Below are 19,311 nucleotides of genomic sequence, written 5' to 3'. Positions count from 1 at the left end.
ATATTTATTATTTACGGTTACTAATATAATAATTGATTATTTTATAATAATCATATTCCCAATGGAACTCTTTCCCAATATATTCATGATCCAAAAGAAGAGTTTCTTCCACTCACATGGGATATGCGCTTAAGAATTGTCACAAAATTTGTAGACGCTCTGTTTTTACTTGCACTCGACACCTTCCATGCCCATCTACTATCAAGACTTCAAGTCCGCAAATATACTCATAGATGATAAATATAGAGCAAAGTTAGCAGATTTTGGGAATTCAAAATCCATAGATTGATCAAACTCATGCGACCACAAAAGTAGTTATGAGGACGTTGGATACATGGACTCAAAGTATTTTCAATCAAGGCAGTTCACAGAAAAAAGTGGTGTTTATAGCTTCCAGGTAGTACTTATTGAGCTTTCGAACGAACAAAAACCAGTACATTAGGTGGAAGTTTGGGGTAAAAGTTTGTTGACTAAATCTAGTAGAATCATTTGGATGATGTTTTGAATACTCAAGTGAAAGACGAGGGAAATGGTGAAGAAATCATGGCAGTTCCTAACGTCGAATACAAGTAACAGTGATGTGTATTTTCATGGATCTAGAGTTTTTTCAATCAAAGCATTTCATAGATAAAAGTGATGTGTATAGCTTTGGAGTATAGATACGCGTTTTGGTAGCATAATAATCGACCTGACATCTTCAAACCAAGGCCGGCTTAAGGGGTAGGCAGGTGAGGCACCTGCCTAGGGCCCCAAAAAAATGGGGGTCCAAATTTATTTATTATTATTTTTTTTTTTTGAATATCTTACAAAAATGAAAATGGTTTATAATTTCTTATCTAAGCCAAGAGTCCCCAAAAAAAAAGCCAAAAAAGCCCAAATTTATTATTAACTTTTTACGTATATTCCCACCCAAAGTTTAACAAAATAGCAAGTTTGTACCTCTAGTTTTATATATTCTAGTTTATACCCTTAAATTAACACATTAAATCTCTTTTAACAATGGAAGACTAAAATAGTCATTTACATATCTCAAATTACTCACCCCCAATTCAATCCCAAAATTTGATATTCACATAAATCATCTTCACCCCTCTCTGCCGCTAGTGGTTTGGGTTGATTTCGGTCAATTTTGGTTCCGGTCGATTTTCTCACCAAAATCGACCGAAATCATTATTTATCATTTTCCAACCTTGATAGCCCTCGATTTGACTAATTTTGGATGATCTCGCAACCCACCTCCATCACACATAGCCATTTCCAGCCTTTTTGGCATGTACCCGACATGTTGGCCTCCTCGACACCACCATCTTCCTCCCTCAGCCCTCTCACCAAAACCCCTATCATACCTTATCCTTTACTCTGCCAATCACGGCCATCGATACCTTTTGGGCCGTGACTTCTCAAGCCTTTCCTTATCAATCTTGGTATTGGAAATCACCCATTTCACCACCCATCACTTCTCCAACATCTACTCTCTAAAACCCCCCACCAACCTAACCTTGTTAGCCTGTTGATTGCTATCCACATCTCCTAGTGATTTTTCATCTCAAAAGGCAAAAAAAAAAAAAAAAAAAAAAAAAAAAAGAAACTTTTTTAATATATCTTATATTATTAGAGGGCCCTAAAATAACTCCTGCCTAGGGTCATAAATGTTTTAGAGACGGCCCTGCTTCAAACATCAGAAAGTTTTTTAAAGTAGATGAGATTTAATCTGGCTGTCTGATGCAATTCAGTCAATGTATAGCACTGTTAACATTGAGTTCTTCATGTTGCTCTTCATGAACAATAATTAAAATGCAATTCTAAGCTCAATATTTGGTACTACACTTCCAGGAGCTGTTAACCATCGTAGAGACATTAAAATTATGCAAATAAGCTCAACTTTATTAATGATCATTAAGTATGTTACTTTAGAAACAGTACTTAATCATCCACATTTAACTTCGTTAATGTCTGTTTTCTCATACTTGTAATTTACCGCGTGTTTACCTTAATTAATGGAGATGGTGGTTGTGGTAGCTTTCTGTAATACCTTATTTATAAGAGAATAATATTAAAAATCTTTCACTGTAATATATGTTCTACTAATTTTGATAGATATGGATCCTCAAATTTCATTGTCAAATACTTGCAGCTGCAACTGTCTTGAAATCTATATAGGCAGTTCTTTAACTCCTTCAGATTTACCTGCAGACAGTTTTTACCAGATTGCGCTAAAAGTTTGTCTCCATTTTCAGTTTTGCTATGGATTCAGATTTTCAAGAAGCCACTTACCAAACTCCGTAGCTTTAACCAATGCAATTTCTGCCATGAATTTCCACATAACTCAAGTAAATCTCCTCGCAAATACATAGCCTCCCTTTCACGTTCTCTAGATGAATATGTTCTGCTTCACTCCTCGGACATGGTGCAATTCTAAATTCTTCAACCCTGTGATCGAAAGCAACCACTGACCATTCTAATTTTTCGCCATAAACGTGTACATTGACCAGTGTGATGCTCCCTCCACTTACGAACAACTCCCTCTCTGATCTCCATACAGATATTCGTCGTAAGGAAATCTTGAACCCTTCTCCATGAATTGGACTTTGAACTGTAAACATGGACTTCACTCGCAATAGGGTTACGTTGGAAGCCATCGTTTGAGTTGAAGAGTCGAAAGATTTTCACAATCTTGTACTCGTTTTTCACATTCTCATGGCCAAATCCAGAGTAAGCCACCCGTTTACAGCCATAAAATAATTTCTCAAATCCTGCAGGTGCAGCTGGTAAATATTTCCACCTCATTGTAAATGGGTTCCATAACTTAAGATCAAAATGAAAACTTGACAAGTTGCGAAGACGAAGCAGCCCGTTGCATGAACCCAATATATCATAATCGGATTTTAATGCGAATAGGAGCTTGAAATTTGGTGTTAGTTGTTTGTTTAGAACCTGATCATCAAAATCTGCCGGGTAACTGTAGAGATTGGAGTTGGTGCCAGCGGCGAGTATGAGATGAGATGAAGGCGGCTGGTTTTAATTGATTGTTGTGGATGCCTGTCAATGAAATCTTGGCTATCGATCAGAGCACGCCATGATTTTGATACACATCGACAACGAAGAAAGGACTTGATGGGTAGTTTCACAAAGATTTGTGCTAATAATTCTTCAAACAGCTGTGACATTTTAGACTGAAATTTGCCTACAATCTCAAAGAATAAGATAAAATGAGGAGAAGAATAAATAAAAACTCAAAGAATAAGATAAATGTTTAATTACCTATAGTTATTTACATGAAAATAAAATGGAATGTAAAGAAGGATATAAACTTAATTATAATAATAAAAAAAATGAAAAAACTTGATTATGAAAATTATAATTATTCAGAAAAAACCCAAATTATTCAGAAAGGTTTAAATTTTTTGAGTTTCAACTTGACAGCTTGAGCCAGTAACATGGGTTGTCCAAATTATATATAAAGGTTAAACTCAAACTCTAACACAGCGATGTGGGAGAATCATAATATTTTTTCAACTTTTCTTATGGTGGGCATTAGTTTTCTGTTGAAATCATTTTCAAAACACTTTCCCTGATGGATTCATTCAATTTCTAAGATGATGGTTATACTTAGAAGCTCGTCTTAATCAGAATAATTTCGCTTCTCACTTGGGATAGTTAGCTACAATTTTTCTGCGGATTTCTGGAAATCTATTTCATGTAGCTTGGCAGCAAGTTTCAGATGAACCAAATGGTAATAACACTGAAATCTTCAAGCCCGCTTAACAAAAACCAAACTTCAATTAGTCCTACAGCTAATGGCCGAAAGAGAAAACTGTCAAGTCTAAAGCTACCATGTTACCAGAGCCCACCATTTAAATCCCCTATGGAGAAACAAGACTCTTATAACACTTGTCAACGTAAACATTGTTTAAAATACCTGGAAAACTAACTACGTAATCTTTTGCTTCCTCCTTCAACTTCAGGTCATGCCATTGAAGAGCATCATGATTTAATTGAACTAAGAGTTTTGTCTCCATTCTTGGATAATGCCAAATTTCCATAATGAAGAAACCAACAATCTTCCATTATCTTAAACGAGTGCAATTTATACCTAGACTCTCCCTTTCCATACTCTTTCATTACCCATACATTAACACAGTTCACATCAGTCTTCTTGCTAATGCATAGCCTCCCTCCCAAATTCTCTACATTTTTAAGTTATTCTAATGATATAGTAGTGGTGTCGTTTCTGTGAAGACTGCGGCGAATACTACGCCTACTGGCTCGTCTTCAACGTACTTTTTTAATTTGAAAAAAATATTTATTATATACTTTTATAATTACTAAAACTTATTATATAACATTTTCTTTTTTCATTTCACATGTACCATGTAAATCTATTCATATAAAAGTAAAGAAAATTGAAAAAAAAACAAAACAAACTTTAACAATGACCTCATAACTTCTATTTGAAGTTAATTATTTATACATTTAATCTATCGTAATGTGTTAATTTGTTTATTTATTTAATAAGTTTTTTCATATCGTCGGAATTTAATACATTACATTAATGTTAGAAATTTACCTTGACATCCAAAGAGAAGATAAGGATTTCCTTTGAAGTCCCGATTGCATTTACAATGAAGTACCATAGAAGAGTTGGCAGGGAAGAGGTAAAGTTTGTACTGGGTATGTGTGAGACACCCATGATGGAACCCACCCGTATACAATATTAATTGGCATTTACCACACACAACTTCCCTAATTACAATACAGTGAAAAATATTCTCTGATTGTATTCTAACAATACATGTGATTTAAAGAACTACCTGAGTATCGATAAGAGGTATTTATAGTATAATTAACTATTATTACAATTCATTTATCATAATGTGATTGCAATAACGACTTTTGATATGATCTTGAGATTGAATTAGGATAAATGTTATTCTTAATTTACTAATAGTTTGCATAAAGTTTACAGCTAGATTTGAACTTATATCTTGATTTTTTATATTTTACAAACAAATAAAATGTTGAACTGGATATCCCCTAGTCCAAACCCATAGGAATGTGTGACATGTTCATAACATCTTGAGCTGCGTTCTGAAACTTGAACTGGATTGGCCGGTCAGGTTTCAGACATAACTCTGGTTCAACAAATAATAAAACTCATATTCAGCAGTGGACCATTTTGGACCGCCGTAACAGTGTCAGACCACCGATCCAACCAGCCCAGTCCACTAAAAAAGCCCTAAATCAAATCTAATTTCATTCTTTTTTCTCCTTCATTCATGAATCTATGTTCTTCTTCTGTCTTCGAGCTACATTTTCATTGTTCACCAGGCTTTCTTCTTGTCTTTATTTCTTCTTCTTCTTCTTCACCACCCCTTCCCTCATTATATTGTACTTTGTCATCACATAAAATTAATTTTACCATCAAATAAAAGAACCTCAAATTTAGACATACCTCCAGGAAATTGAGATGCCTGACAGTCGTCGATCTACTCTTAAATCTGGCTTCCTCTAAAGCTTGCCATCTCCCAGAATACGAATCGTGGGCTCTAATACCACTTGTTGAAAAAAGATTCCCACAAAGGAAACGCAAAATTAAAACAAGCAACTAAAAATAAAGAAAACCAAAACACAAGAATTTTAAAGTGGTTTGACCCAATCAATTTAGCCTACGTCCACTATTCACTCAATTAATCCACGAAGCAAAAGCTTACAATTGTGCAATTTTTAGAAGAGAAAAATTGCAAACTCCTTACACTATCCCAAAAAGCCCAACTAGACCCTTAATAATAACCCACAATGATTAGGGCTGTGCAAAAAAAACCGGTAACCGAACCGAACCGAACCCGGATTTTCGGGTACAATAACCCACAATGACTAGGGCTGTGCAAAAAAAAACCGGTAATCAAACCGAACCGAACCGAACCGAACTTGGATTTTCGGGTACCCGAAAATTCGGGTCGATTTCAGGTAGTTTTTATAAGATACTTGAATTTTCTGTTCGGGTATCGGTTATTTAATTTTAGGAAACCAGGTACTCGGTTTTTATTAAAAAAAAAAAAGACGTTAGACTAAAACCTAAAAGCCCCAAATCTAAAAATTTCAGATGCCCTAAAACGAAAACCCGTCACTGGCTCACTGCATAAACTTCCAATCTCAGTTTTCCACTCTTCGTCCTTTCCAGTACTCAAGTCCTGCAGGACCTGCACACAGCCGCACTGAAAATGAGTTGTTTCCAGTTTTGATTAATTGAAGTTGCAATTAAAACTGCAGAACTGAAAATGAGTTGTTGCCTTAAGTAGCTGAGCAAGTTCTTGAGTAGTTGAGCAAGTTTTTTTTTAGAGTTTCTGCATCGGTTGACTAAAGGGATTAAAGGAGAACAGAGCTAATAGAAAAAGGAAGAGAGTTTGAGAATTTGAGCGGGGATGTTGGTTAAAGAAGTCAATGAATTTGAGAAGAACTGCTGGCTAGGAGTTAGGACTGTTGGAATATTCAGGTAACAAAATCGGATACCCGATTTGTGACCCGAATTTTCAGGTACCTGCAAAACCGGGTATTCTAAAACCGGTTAGGTTAGCGGGTATATTTTTGCAGGTATCCGAATTTTTGGGTACCCGATTTTTGGTCAAAATCGGAGCGGGTATCCGGTTTTGCACAGTCCTAACAATGACTATCTTTTGATATCTCTCTTACAATTTTTGAGATACTTTAAAAGCTCAATCTACTATTTTATTTAAATGTGAGAGTCCCTTGCAACTCCCTTTTCCAAGCAAATATGAGATTCAAGGCACTATCCCAACTATAACAACCCTTTCCAATTCCAAATGGAAATGGAATGGTAACGTTTCCACATATGGATGGATAATTACGCTTTGCTATAATGCTGGTGCTTGTGTCCTCAAGATCATTGGCCATGATAGAAAGATTATCCGAAACAGAAAATGTAGAATCATTCTTAACTCTCTCAAACCTTCTTGCTCTATTGACTTCAAATATGCAAAACGAGGTCGTCCCTCGTAGAAATTTACAGAAACCGCGATGATAATTCCTTGCATATCTTCTTAGATTCCATCTCTGTGATATTCCACCACAACCACATATTCCACATATTTCATCTCTGTGATCTAAGACTTAACTGATTAAAAAGTCTATGTGTGGGCCTGAGAGCTCATTATAGCAGTTAATGTATATGCTTGATATTGCAAAGAGGAAAAAAAAAGTTGCAAGTTACCGATTTAACTCTTGTACTCGAGTTATGCTTCCTGGTTAATTTAATTAATGTGCATGATGCATTATTTATTTTCTCATGCTCTATATATTAATTTTTTGGGTACATTAATTTCATTAGTACTGGACAGGTTTAGCTTTTACGTAAGATGACAACTTAACATGATATTAGAGTTAAAACTGTAAATTCTAATTCTCACGTTCAACTGGATAAAAGAAAATGAAAAAAATAAAAACTCCAAGTTTCAAGCTTTTTTCACCCAAAAGCTCTTTACACAAAAAGGTTTAATAAAAAATACTCTCAAAATTAAATATACAATGAAATTATCATTTATCCATTAATTCTAGAACTTTATTTTTATACTTAATTCTAAAAGAAAAAAAAATTGTAACAAAAATATATCTCATTCATAATATCAAGTCCTATTCACTAAAACATACAGGAATATAATTTTTTAAGATAAAAGAAAAAGAATGAATACACAAAAGATGGCAAGTCAAAAGAATGAATACACAAAAGATGGCAAGTCTTGAACGATTATTGAAATTAAGTGGTATCATAATACAGCATAAGGCCTAAATTGTTTCACAACATGAACACAAGTATAATAGGCACTGCAATACACAAATTTACATAATATGGTGTGCTAGCTAGTTAATAGTGGTTGAACGTCTACTGATGATGAACCTACACGTTCAAAAGTAGATGTAGAAGAAGAACCAACATCCCAACCCGCAATCTCAAATACTTCGGTATTGTCATACTTAATCTCTTGATAAGTTTGCTGCATACCATCATCTTTTTGTGATGCTTGAACTCCTTCCAACTCAACCGCAACTTCTTTTTGCCATGCTTGAATTCCTTCCAACTCCATCGATACTTCTTTCATTGTCGGTCTTTTCTTCCCATTTAGGTTTAAACATCTTTTCGCAAGGTTAGCAACTGCAACGATCTCCTCTTTCCTACCTTGGCTTTGTACTTGTGCATCTATAATATTATTTAGACAGTTCTGCTCCACACAAGTAATGAAATATGCAATCAAACTTCCGCTTTCTTCTGATCTCATTAAAGATGTTGGTTTCTGTCCGGTCAAAAGCTCAACAAGAACTACTCCAAAACTATAAACATCACTTTTATCTGTGAATTGACCTGATTGAAAAAACTCTGGGTCCAAGTACCCAAAAGTTCCCTGTACTTTTGTTGTCACATGAGTTTGATCAATAGAAATTGATTTTGAAGTCCCAAAGTCCGCTACTTTTGCTTTGAACTTTTCATCCAATAGAATATTGGTAGATTTGATGTCTCGATGATAAATTGGTAAGGAAGCTGCCGAGTGCAAATAAGAAACAGCTCCTGCAACTTCTACTGCAATTCGCAAACGCATACCCCATGTGAGTGAAAGTTCTTCATTTTGATGATAAAGATATTGAAAAAGGGTTCCATTAGGGATGAATTCGTAAACTAATAAAGGAACCTCAGTCTCCAAACAACATCCCAATAGTTTAACCACATTTCTATGGTTGATTTGGGAAAGAATGGCAACCTCGTTAACGAATTCATGAACCTTCCTTTCATCAACTACCTTAAACTTCTTTACAGCAACTATTCTTCCATCTGATAACATTCCTTTATATACCGTGCCTTGACCTCCCTCACCAAGTATTCTATTCACATTAAAATGGTCCGTGGCCTTTTCTAATTCTTTTGAGTTGAACAGTTTGCTACTATCAACACTGCCATCTGATGAAGTTAAGTGTTGTTGTAAAAGTAAACCACCATTCTGTTTGAAAAACTTCTGTTTAAGCTTGCCATCCTTCCTTTTCTTTATTATGATGCATAACCACCATGCCCCCAAAAGTAGAAAAACGCTTCCAAGGCCTGTGCCAAAACCTGCGTACAATTCATTTCAAATGAGAAGTGATAAATTATTTTGGGAATAAAAGAACAATGGAATCATGGTTAGTTTTTATACTTAAGAACTCACTATATATATATATATATATATATATTATATATATATATATATATATATATATATTATTATATATATATATGATTTAAGTAAGAAAATTAACCATGAATTCTAATATTATTCTTAACAATATAATTTTACCATGAGTGACTGAGACTTCTTATATATATATATGTTATGCCTAAAAAGTTAGGGCTGACGTGGACTCTCGTTAGCAAGAGCCAATCAGGGGTCAGGAAGGTTTTGTGCCATCCAAACGCTACCACGTCACGTAGTAACGCAAGTCGTATTGTTCTTATCAGTGCAGTAGGTGAGTGTCAGGCTTGTGAGTAGCTAGGAATTACCCACCTGCCCAAGCCTTGCGCAATTTGAGAATATTTCTCGTGTAGACCACCAATGGACCCCAAAGAATGATTTGCACGACACCTATCCACTTGCAGACTTGTAATCATTACCTTGAACTCTCCCACTATAAATAGAGGACACCCCTCTTATCTGCGAGATTGGCTAATCTTAGTCTAAAGTAGCTTACACACACATTCTCTCTCTTTTTATATTCTCTCTAGATTATAACTTAGCTCGCTGCACGCAACCTGATCTTACCCATCTATTAATATAATAACAGTGGACGTAGGATTCGCTTTTGAACATCCGATCCACTTTAAATATCGTTTCTTATTCACTGCATCATTTCTTTTTTCTTTATCACGTGTGATTTCTAAGTCCGCTTAACATTTTGCACATGCCAGTCGTTGGTGTCAAAATCAAGCATCAACAGTTTAGCGCTAGAAGGGGGGTCCTGATTTAGTATCTGCTCTTCATAAAAAATCTTTAACTAATCGGTCATACCAATCAACAAATGGCTCACGGTTTCGAACCTGAGCGAATCAACTATGACAATGAGGAAATCCCCTAGGTACAAGAAGACAATTCTCCAGAAGTGCCGCCAGTCTAGTAGAGTATTGTGGCGGATATTCCCTCAAGCTCGTGGCTCGACCTAGCCATCATGAGTTACCTGGAGAGGTTCAATAATACTCTCCAAACGGTTAGCCAAAGGCTAGACCATTTGGATCGGGTCATGCTGCCAAAATCCAATGAGGCGGTGCCACCACCAAAAACACCTGCAGGTCGCGTGAAAACTCGAAAAAGGGAGAAAGCCCATACCGCGCACACTGAAGCGCGTTAAACAAAGGGAAAGCAAGTGGCAAACAACTGATCGGAGGGCTCCGAGAGACCAGCCAACACCGCTTCCGCCACAGGTAGAATACCATGGCACTACGACTCAGCGACATGTCACAGCATGAGTTGTCCCCCGCTATTTTGCATGGGCATTCCCACAAAAGTGTAAGGCGGGAAGATTCCCAATATCTCCAAAATGAAGACCTCGACCGTCATCATGCAGGAAATTCCTGTTGTCCGCAGGTCTGTTCGGACCACCATGGAGATTAAGAAAATTCCCTGAATCACTTAATGCCATCAAACGACTCCAATTAGCGTGTGTCAAGGTTTGTTGGAGCTTCCAGCCGAGCCGAGGAAGAGCCCGATTTGCGATCTTTCCTCAACCACAACTGTGAGGGTCCACGTTGCAGAAAGTGATCCCCAGGCAGCTTTGTTGCCTCAGATTGAGGAACTACAATGAGCGTTGGATCAGCTTAAGGCTCAACAAAATGAGCATGGGAAGGTCGCAGAAGCGTCTCCCTTTTCTCCAACAATGTTAGCTGCTCATCTCCCATCGAGATTCAGAATGTCCGACATGCGAGCATTCGATGGGAATTCAGACCCGCAGGATCACCTGTACGAGTTCAATAACCTCATGGAACTCCACCAAGTCTCCGACTTGGAAAAATGTTGTTGCTTGGTAGTAACTCTAACTGCACATGCTAAGCACTAGTTCAGGTCGCTTCCCGTGGGATAAGTCAGCTCATGGCCTCCAATGAGCTCGTCATTCCTGAAACACTTCTAGGCGAACAGGAAGTTCTTAATGACGTTGAGCTATCTGAGCAACATACGATTGAAGGGGGATGAATCCCTCCAATCTTATATAGACAGATTCCACAAGGAACTCCACAAAGTGGCTCATACTCCCGAAGAATCCGTTCAGACTCTCATTATCACGGGAGTTGGCCCGCAGACAGATTTATGGAAGGAACTGTAATCAGAGGATGATGTTTCCCTCACTCGCTTCTACAACCTCATCGAAAGACACCTTCGAATTAAAAATTCTGTAGCCGCTCTCAATCGCCATGACCCTGGTCCCTCGAGCAGTGCTCCCAACCGGGGGAAGAATAAGAGGACTGATCGTAGATGGGCTAATGACAATCAGCGGAGAGGAAAGAAGCATCGGTTTGAGCCCAAGAAATCTTATGCCCTAGTTCCTCATCGCTATAGCGACAAGAATCAATACACTTCTCTAAACGCCTCGGTATCAGCCATTCTGGATAAATCAGAGGAGGCTAGCTTGCTCGGAGAGCTAGAGCCAATGAAGAATCCCCCCTCAGCCAGAAACAATAAAAAGTATTACCGCTATCATAGAGATAATGGGCATCACACCGATGAGTGTCGAGCTCTCAAGTAGGCAATCAAAGACTTCATCAAGTAAGGGCACTTCAAAGAATATGTTAATGGCCCAACTCCAGTTCGGGAGAAGGATCAAGAGGAACCAAGGAAGAAGCTTCGTAGTCGCAAATGACTCTATTGTGTAGGAACCATCTTCGGATGACCACACCTCGCAGGAGATTCTCAAGGTGCCCAGGAGAGGTATGCTCAGAAAGCCCGCCATAACCTCGTGAGTGTCATGAGCATGGCGCTGCGACCCACTAAGGTTCACAGAGAGGAGGAGATCACCTTCTTTGAGAAAGACGCTGTGCAATTGCATCATCCCCATGAGGATGCTCTCGTCATCATGCTTGAAATAGGCCGGTACGAAGTCCACAGGATGTTGGTGGATAATGGGAGCGCCGTGAATATCCTATTTCAGTGAGCATTCGAGAAAATGCAATTGGACGAGGCAGACCTGAAGCTTGCCTCCATCCCTTTTTATGGTTTCACCAGGGATCATCTGATTCCTAGGGGAACGATCTCGCTCCTGATCACATTGGGGGAAACCGACGAAATGACCAAAATGACAAATTTTTGGTAATAGACTGTCCGTCCGCCTACAATGGAATTTTGGGACGACCTCTGCTAAGAAACTTCAAGGCAGTCACCTCCATTTACCATGTGAAAATGAAGTTCCCCACCCCGACTGGGATAAGGGAAGTAAGCAGTTCTCAACACGAATCTCGCAACTGCTATATAAGAGCAATGCAGATGGCGTGCAAGGAAAGAGGAATACTAGTTGGCATCCCCGAATAGGCAATGTCGATCAGTAGGATCGAGCCACAATCTAGCTCGATTGAGGACAAAATGGATCCCCACATCTAGGAATGCCCTCACAATGGGCCGGTCAAGGATTTATCTGAGGTGTCAGTCGACTAAAATGAGTCGACCCGAGTGTTGAGAATCAGGAGCAATCTCAACCCCCAGCTCGCCCAAGACCTAACAAGTTTCCTCAGAGAAAATGTCGACGTATTCGCATGGACTCGTGCTAACATGATCGGGATCAGCCCGAATGTCATATATCATGCGCTGAATATTGATAGTGCGATCAAGCCGATTTGCCAAAGCAATGGACCCTAAAAGATATGCTGCCTCGAAAATTGAGGTAGATAACCTCCTTTTAAACGGGTCCATCCAAGAGGCGCTCTACTCGAGCTAGGTTGCAAACCGGGTCTTGGTAAAGAAGCCTAGCGGTAAGTGGCGAACCTATGTTGACTTCACCGACCTCAACAAAGCCTGTCTGAAAGACAGCTTCCCCTTGCCAAGAATCGACTAGCTCGTCAATGCCACCTACGGGCATGAGCTGCTGAGTTTTATGGACGCCTGTTCGGGATATAATTAGATTCCGATGTACGTGTTGGACAAAGAGCATACCTCATTTTTTACAAATAGGGGGCTGTATTGTTACAAGATTATGCCTTTTGGCTTAAAAAATGTTGGGGTGACTTACCAGCGCCTGGTTAATATTTTCTGAACAGATCAAAAAATCAATGGAAGTCTATGTTGATGACATGCTGGTCAAATCGCATGTTGCTTCAGATCACATAGCGCATCTCGCTGAGATGTTCAGCATACTCCGAAGGTACAGAATATAGCTCAATCCACTCAAGTGCTCATTCGGAGTATCCTCGAACAAATTCCTGGGGTTTATGGTTAACTAGAGGGGGATATATATCAACCAAGAGAAGATCTAAGCTCTCCTTGATATGAAAAGCCCGATCAACCGAAAACAGGTTCAGAGTCTCAATAGGAGAATAACAGCTTTCATTCGTTTCATATCAAGGGTAGCAGATCACTGCTTGTCCTTTTTCAATATACTCAAGGCCAACAAAAAGTTTGAATGGACTCTGAACTACAAGTAGGCTTTTCAAAGCATAAAAGAGCACCTCAAAAAGCCACCTCTCTTGTCTAAGCCTCTCCCCGAGGAAATTCTGCTCTTGTATCTGTCCGTCTCTTCGCATGCAGTCAGTGCAGCTCTTATTCGAGAGGAAAGCAGAGTCCAATGGTCGGTATACTATGTGAGCAAGCAACTACAGGATGCCGAAATGTGGTATCTAGAAATGGAGAGATTAGCTTATGCGCTACTGATCACCTCTAGAAAACTGCGACCTCTTTGCAACTCGGTCCGCACGACCAAACGTCATTCGGGATAGGTCAAGTCGTGGCATAATTATGAAATTCTCAAGGTTCAATCCTTAAACCTTAAAAACTGGGGGACTTCTGTTATGCTTGAAAAGTTAGGACTGACGTAGACTCTCGTCAGTAAGAGCCAATCAGGGGTTAGGAAGGTTTTGTGTCATCCACGCGTTGCCACGTCGTGCAGTAACGCAAGTAGTATGGTTCTTGTTAGTGCAGTAGGTGAGTGTCGGGCTTGTGAGTGGCTAGGAATTAGCCACCTGCCCAAGCCTTGCGCAATTTAAGAATATTTCTTGTGCAGACCACTAATGAGACGCAAAGAAGGATTTGCACGGCACCTACCCACTTGCAGACTTGTAATCATTACCTTAAACTCTCCCACTATAAATAGAGGACATCCTTCTCATTTGCGAAATTGGCTAATCTTAGTCTAAAATAGCTTACACACACACACACACACACACACACTCTCTCTCTCTCTCTCTCTTTGTATTCTTTCTAGATTATAACTTAGCTTATTGCACGTTACCTGATCTTATCCATCTATTAATACAATAGCAGTGGACATAAGATTTACTTTTGAGCATTCGAACCACTTTAAATATCGTTTCTTATTCACTGCATCATTTCTTTTTTCTTTATCATGTGTGATTTCTAAGTCCGCTTAGCACTTTGCACGTGTAAGTCGTTGGTGTCAAAATCAAGCATTAACAATATATATATTGATTGATTGATATGTTTTATGTATGAAAATTAACCATGATGATTCTAATATTATTCTTAACAATATAATTCTGCCATGAGTGACTGAGAATTTTTATGTAGGTTATAACTAGACTGGAAAAACGGGTAATATACCTGCGGGTCCACGGACACCCGACTAGTTTTAACGCGTACGGGTTAATGTATTTAAGATCTGTATGAATATTAGCTGTACCCGGCCCACCCGTTATTTTCACGTGTGGATTGGGAGATACCCATAGGTGCCCACACAAAATAAAAAGCAAAACAATTGAGGGTGAAGTGAAGTCTGAAGAAAAGAAATCAACAATTTCTTTAAATCTCAAACAACAAACCAATAATATCAACAAAGAAAAACCCACAAATCAACATTCATACCAACAAGAATAAACTCACAAATCAACAAGAGAAGGCATGGATCAAGCCGTGAAGTGGTTGCCACGGCGCCAACACATGCTTACCCTCACCGATGGTGGCAATGGAGATTATAGATCTATAATATATTTAGTTTATAAAAGACAAAAGGGAAAATGAAAAATGAGACACAAAGAACAAAGGAAAAAAAAAAAAAGAGGAAAAAAATTAAATCTTTTTTCAGTAGGAGAGAAGGAGAAGAAGAAGACAAAGAAGAATTGGAAGGGTGAAGACTGAAGAAGAAGAAGAAATATGAAAAAATGGAGAGGGAGAAAAAGACGAAGAAGAATTGGAGAGAGAGAAGAAGAAGACGAACTAAAGAAAAAATATGAAAAAGTGGAGAGGGAAAAAAAGACAAGAAGAATTGGAGAGAGAGCGAAGAAGAAGACGAAGATGAAAGAGAAACATGTGAAGATGAAAATAATAACAAAATAAGTGGAGAGAAAAAACTTAAAAATAAAAAATTGGAGAGGAAAATTTAAAAAAAATGTAAAAGAAACGGGTGACCCGTGGGTACATCCATACTCGCATGACTGGATACGGGTGATGCTTTTTTTTACCCGTTTGACTCATATCCGTTGTTACCCAATTTGTATCATTCCAGCCCGCCAGTTTGCTAGGTGTAGTTATAACATGAAATAATAATTAAGCATACCTAACGCCACCGTGTTAATCTTAGATCTTTTGCTGGGTGATGTGAAACAACCATATCCTCCGTTAAGGTTTTCGCAAAACAAATTCCCACACGGTTTGCTGGAACTGCATTTATCAATATCTGTCATTTACCAAATGCCTTTAGAATTAATACACAAAGCATAATGGTAGGGAATAATATAAAATTCATGAGTGGAAAAAATGAGTAATGATATAAAAATTCTAACTTAGGACCAAAAATTCAATAAATAAATATAAAAATTAATGGAGAAATGAAACACTTGACCACAGTTCTATCCTATTGAAAATAAATAAATATAGAACATCTTATTTAAGTAATAAATCAATTATTAATATTACATATACAAACTAATATGATAATTTTATATGTTTGTTATATAATCTCTTTTAATTATCTAATTTATTTTTAATTTAAAGTCATTCAATCATCTTAAAACACATCAATTTGTATGTGAGAGTTTGTATATAAAACATTATCGTAAATAAATAGATACATTTATTCATTTAAATTATCATAAAATAATGGGTTAAATTTCCTATATACTTGGGATTAAATAAACTAGATTGATGTTAGAAGTTTACCTTGACATCCTTTGTGAAGATAAGGATTTCCTTCGTAGCCCTCTTCGCAGTTACAATGACCCACTGAAAACAGAGTACTAGAAGAGTTCGCAATAGAAGAGGTAAAGTTTGCATCAATTTGACAACGAGATGTTGAATTGTATCCCTTCTGTTTATGTGTTGGAAGCAGATTAAACGATGAATTGAATATCCCCCAGTCCAATACCACAGGAACTTGTGTCATTTTTTCAATATTTTGATGATTCTTTTCAAACCAATTTTGGTCCACCAAAAAGGCATACCCGCATTCAGTAATATTGTTCCTATTTCGTCCACCATTAAAGGTACCTATAGTTGTGTTAAATACCTTGAGAGATGAAGGAATTTTGGTTTGGCAACACTTTATGCCGTAACAACCATTCTCTCCGGTTTTGGTCTTGTTGTCAGGACAAGTAGAAAAGCACCCACCAACAATCGAAAATTCAGAGACTTTCATATAGGCAATGTTGTTGCAACCTAAGGCGGTGAATCTGTTGCTTTCTTGAGAGAAGACAAAAGGGCTTTCAGCTAGCAAGTTACCATATGGCAAAGTAGGAGAATAATAATCGTCAGAACAAGTGCTTAATACTCGATGATTTACTCGCACGGTACCTTTTAGAGAAATTTCAAGCACCTCCAAGTGGATTTTCTTGATGAATGGCTTATTACTAGAGTCGCAGTCTATGGCAAACCAATCATCAATGTAACAACCCTCTCCTATGCCAAATGGAAATGGAATGGGAACGTTTCCACATTTGGATGGACAACCAGGCTTTACTAATGCTTGTGCTTGTGTCCTCGAGATCATTGGCCATGATAGAAAGATGATCTGAAACAGCAACCGCAGAATCATTCTTCAGTCTCTCACACCTTCTTCCTCTATTTTCTGATCAATTATTTGCTTCACCTTCTTCCTCTATTTTGATTCTTAACTATTGACTTCGAGGATATAAAACGAGGTCGTCGTCCTTGTTACAATATTAAATTAAAGGAAAAACGATGATAATTCCTTGCATCTTCTTAGATTCCATCTTTATGATATTTCTATCCAAGTTCCTAGAACCACAACCACATACTCGACCAGCCGGCATACTTGACTGATTAATTAGTCTATGTGTGGGTCTGAGCTCTCACATGCTTCATATATTAATTTTTTGGGTACTTAAATTTTATTAGTATTAGACTAATATAATATTGAGTCTTCACCTACTAACTTAGAACTTTGATCATGTAAAAAAGTCAAAGGTCTAAGTTGGAATCCTCACATTCAACTGGCTAAAGGAACATGAAAAAAAAAAAAAAAAAAAAATCAAGTTTCATAGGACAACCGGATAAAATGTTGGAAAATTTTAGTTCTAGGAAAAAAGGTATTACAGACTTGGGTTTACCTAGGAATTAGACTTGCAAAAAATAATTTGTGATCCTAGTCAAAATGGAAATTAGGAAAAGTAATCTGTAATCCTAGTGATGATGCCGAAAAGCTTCAAGAATTCGGTAACGAGCTTTTTGATTCTCTCAAAAATAAAACATAGGAATGTTAATGAGCTATTAGGGTAGTTTTTGGAGACCGAGGTTCCTTTGCTGGGTTATGATATCATTGTTGGAATATATTAAATATGATAAAATTGTTGGAATATATTAAATAAATTTAATGATGAGTAGTATTAAAAAAGTGATTTTTTTTCCCATTTTTAACACAAAAAAATTAGGAGTTCTTTTAATTTCTTATTTTCTCTCTAGTTTTTTAAGGTTTTCTTCTGTTGGAGGTTGTCTTTTGTTGGAGTTAAGACTTAATTCAGTTTCACTATAAGAAAAAGTACTTTTTGCAACCAATTTTTTTTTTCAACTAGACAAAAATAGTTGCAGATATCCCATATTTAGTAACTAAATTCCAATTAATCGGCCAAAGGGAATAAAATTCTATGGCCAATTTTATTCCCGCCTTTAGTCTCTAAAATTAATATTTTGTGACTAATGTGATTTGTTGCCCAAAATATCACATAAGCGACTAATTTATTTGGTTGTCAATTCTTGCGCGAACAAAATTGGCAACTATAACAAGGGATTCTGCAACTAAAATTATGGTTACAGAAAATAATTATTTGCAACTACTAAATAGTTGCTAAATTAGATGCAAATATTTATTAATTAATTTGTAACTATTTTTATTAGTTACAAAATAATACAATTATCAAAATATCCAAGCTTTTAACAATAATTACAAAGGGGTCAGGGTACATTTGGCAACTAACTATTTTGTGTATATTACAATTAGTTGCAAAAACTCATGTATAGCAACTAAAATGTATTTAGTCGCTAAAAGTTGATGAATTTTTTTTAACCCAACTTTCCCAATAAAATAAAAAAATATTATTTTAATTTGTGACTAAAATTACTATTGCGTAACTAATTAATTAGTTGCAAATTATCTTCTTTTGGTAACTAAGATTTTAGTTGCCAAATGTATGGCAAATTTTGAGCGCCCTAAGTTCCCGCTTGAAATAAACTGAAATAAATTATCTTCTTTTGGCAACTAAGATTTTAGTTGCCAAATGTATGGTAAATTTTGAGCGCCCTAAGTTCCCACTTGAAATAAATTATCTTCTTTTGGTAACTAAGATTTTAGTTGCCAAATGTATGGTAAATTTTGAAGGCCCCATGTTCCCGCTTGAAATAAATTGAAATTTTGGGTATGTTATTTTGGCAACTAAAGTTATAGTTGTTAATAGGATTTTTTTGCAACCAAAATGTTAGCCACTAAATATTGTTTATTAAAATAATATATACTACTACTAACCAAAATCAATTTTATTGTTTGATTCTACTTTTGTCGCCTACATTACCGTCTCTTTGATTCTACTTTTGCCACCTACATTACCCCATTGAAGGTAACTTTTTATTTTTTATTTTTATGTCAGAGCTCATTCTTTTATAGATGGTATTTCAATTT

The 19,311-nt window shown here is 37.0% G+C and overlaps 2 protein-coding genes across 2 annotated transcripts; both read right to left on the bottom strand.

The window, feature by feature from the left end:
- Positions 1–7,730: 7,730 nt before the first annotated feature.
- LOC116133076 (wall-associated receptor kinase-like 22) lies at positions 7,731–15,105 on the bottom strand. Its single transcript, XM_031418742.1, has 2 exons — positions 15,069–15,105; positions 7,731–9,115 (listed from the first exon to the last, which is right to left on the bottom strand). Exon 2 carries the CDS (start codon positions 8,847–8,849, stop codon positions 7,872–7,874), a length of 978 nt encoding a protein of 325 aa, XP_031274602.1. The 5' UTR covers positions 8,850–9,115; positions 15,069–15,105; the 3' UTR covers positions 7,731–7,871.
- Positions 15,106–15,741: 636 nt separating this feature from the next.
- On the bottom strand, positions 15,742–17,339 carry LOC116133045 (wall-associated receptor kinase-like 10). The gene is made up of 4 exons (XM_031418707.1): positions 16,974–17,339; positions 16,549–16,889; positions 16,344–16,406; positions 15,742–15,861 (listed from the first exon to the last, which is right to left on the bottom strand). Exons 1-4 carry the CDS (start codon positions 17,212–17,214, stop codon positions 15,742–15,744), a joined length of 765 nt encoding a protein of 254 aa, XP_031274567.1. The 5' UTR covers positions 17,215–17,339.
- Between the last annotated feature and the right edge of the window lie 1,972 nt (positions 17,340–19,311).

Source organism: Pistacia vera, unplaced genomic scaffold (genome assembly GCF_008641045.1).
Source record: "Pistacia vera cultivar Batoury unplaced genomic scaffold, PisVer_v2 Contig265, whole genome shotgun sequence".
In the NCBI taxonomy this organism is placed as follows: Eukaryota; Viridiplantae; Streptophyta; class Magnoliopsida; order Sapindales; family Anacardiaceae; genus Pistacia; species Pistacia vera.
This window is presented reverse-complemented; position numbering and strand designations above follow the sequence as displayed.

What these genes read in the sequence shown, in the direction of transcription:
- LOC116133076 (XM_031418742.1), bottom strand. Translation starts at nt 8,849, where the DNA reads ATGTTATCAGATGGAAGAATAGTTGCTGTAAAGAAGTTTAAGGTAGTT.
- LOC116133045 (XM_031418707.1), bottom strand. Translation starts at nt 17,214, where the DNA reads ATGATTCTGCGGTTGCTGTTTCAGATCATCTTTCTATCATGGCCAATG. An exon ending in GCTTGAAATTTCTCTAAAAG is followed by an intron (nt 16,890 to 16,973) that starts GTACCGTGCGAG and finishes GTAACTTGCTAG; the next exon opens with CTGAAAGCCCTTTTGTCTTC. An exon ending in TCTTCACAAAGGATGTCAAG is followed by an intron (nt 15,862 to 16,343) that starts GTAAACTTCTAA and finishes GGTAAATGACAG; the next exon opens with ATATTGATAAATGCAGTTCC.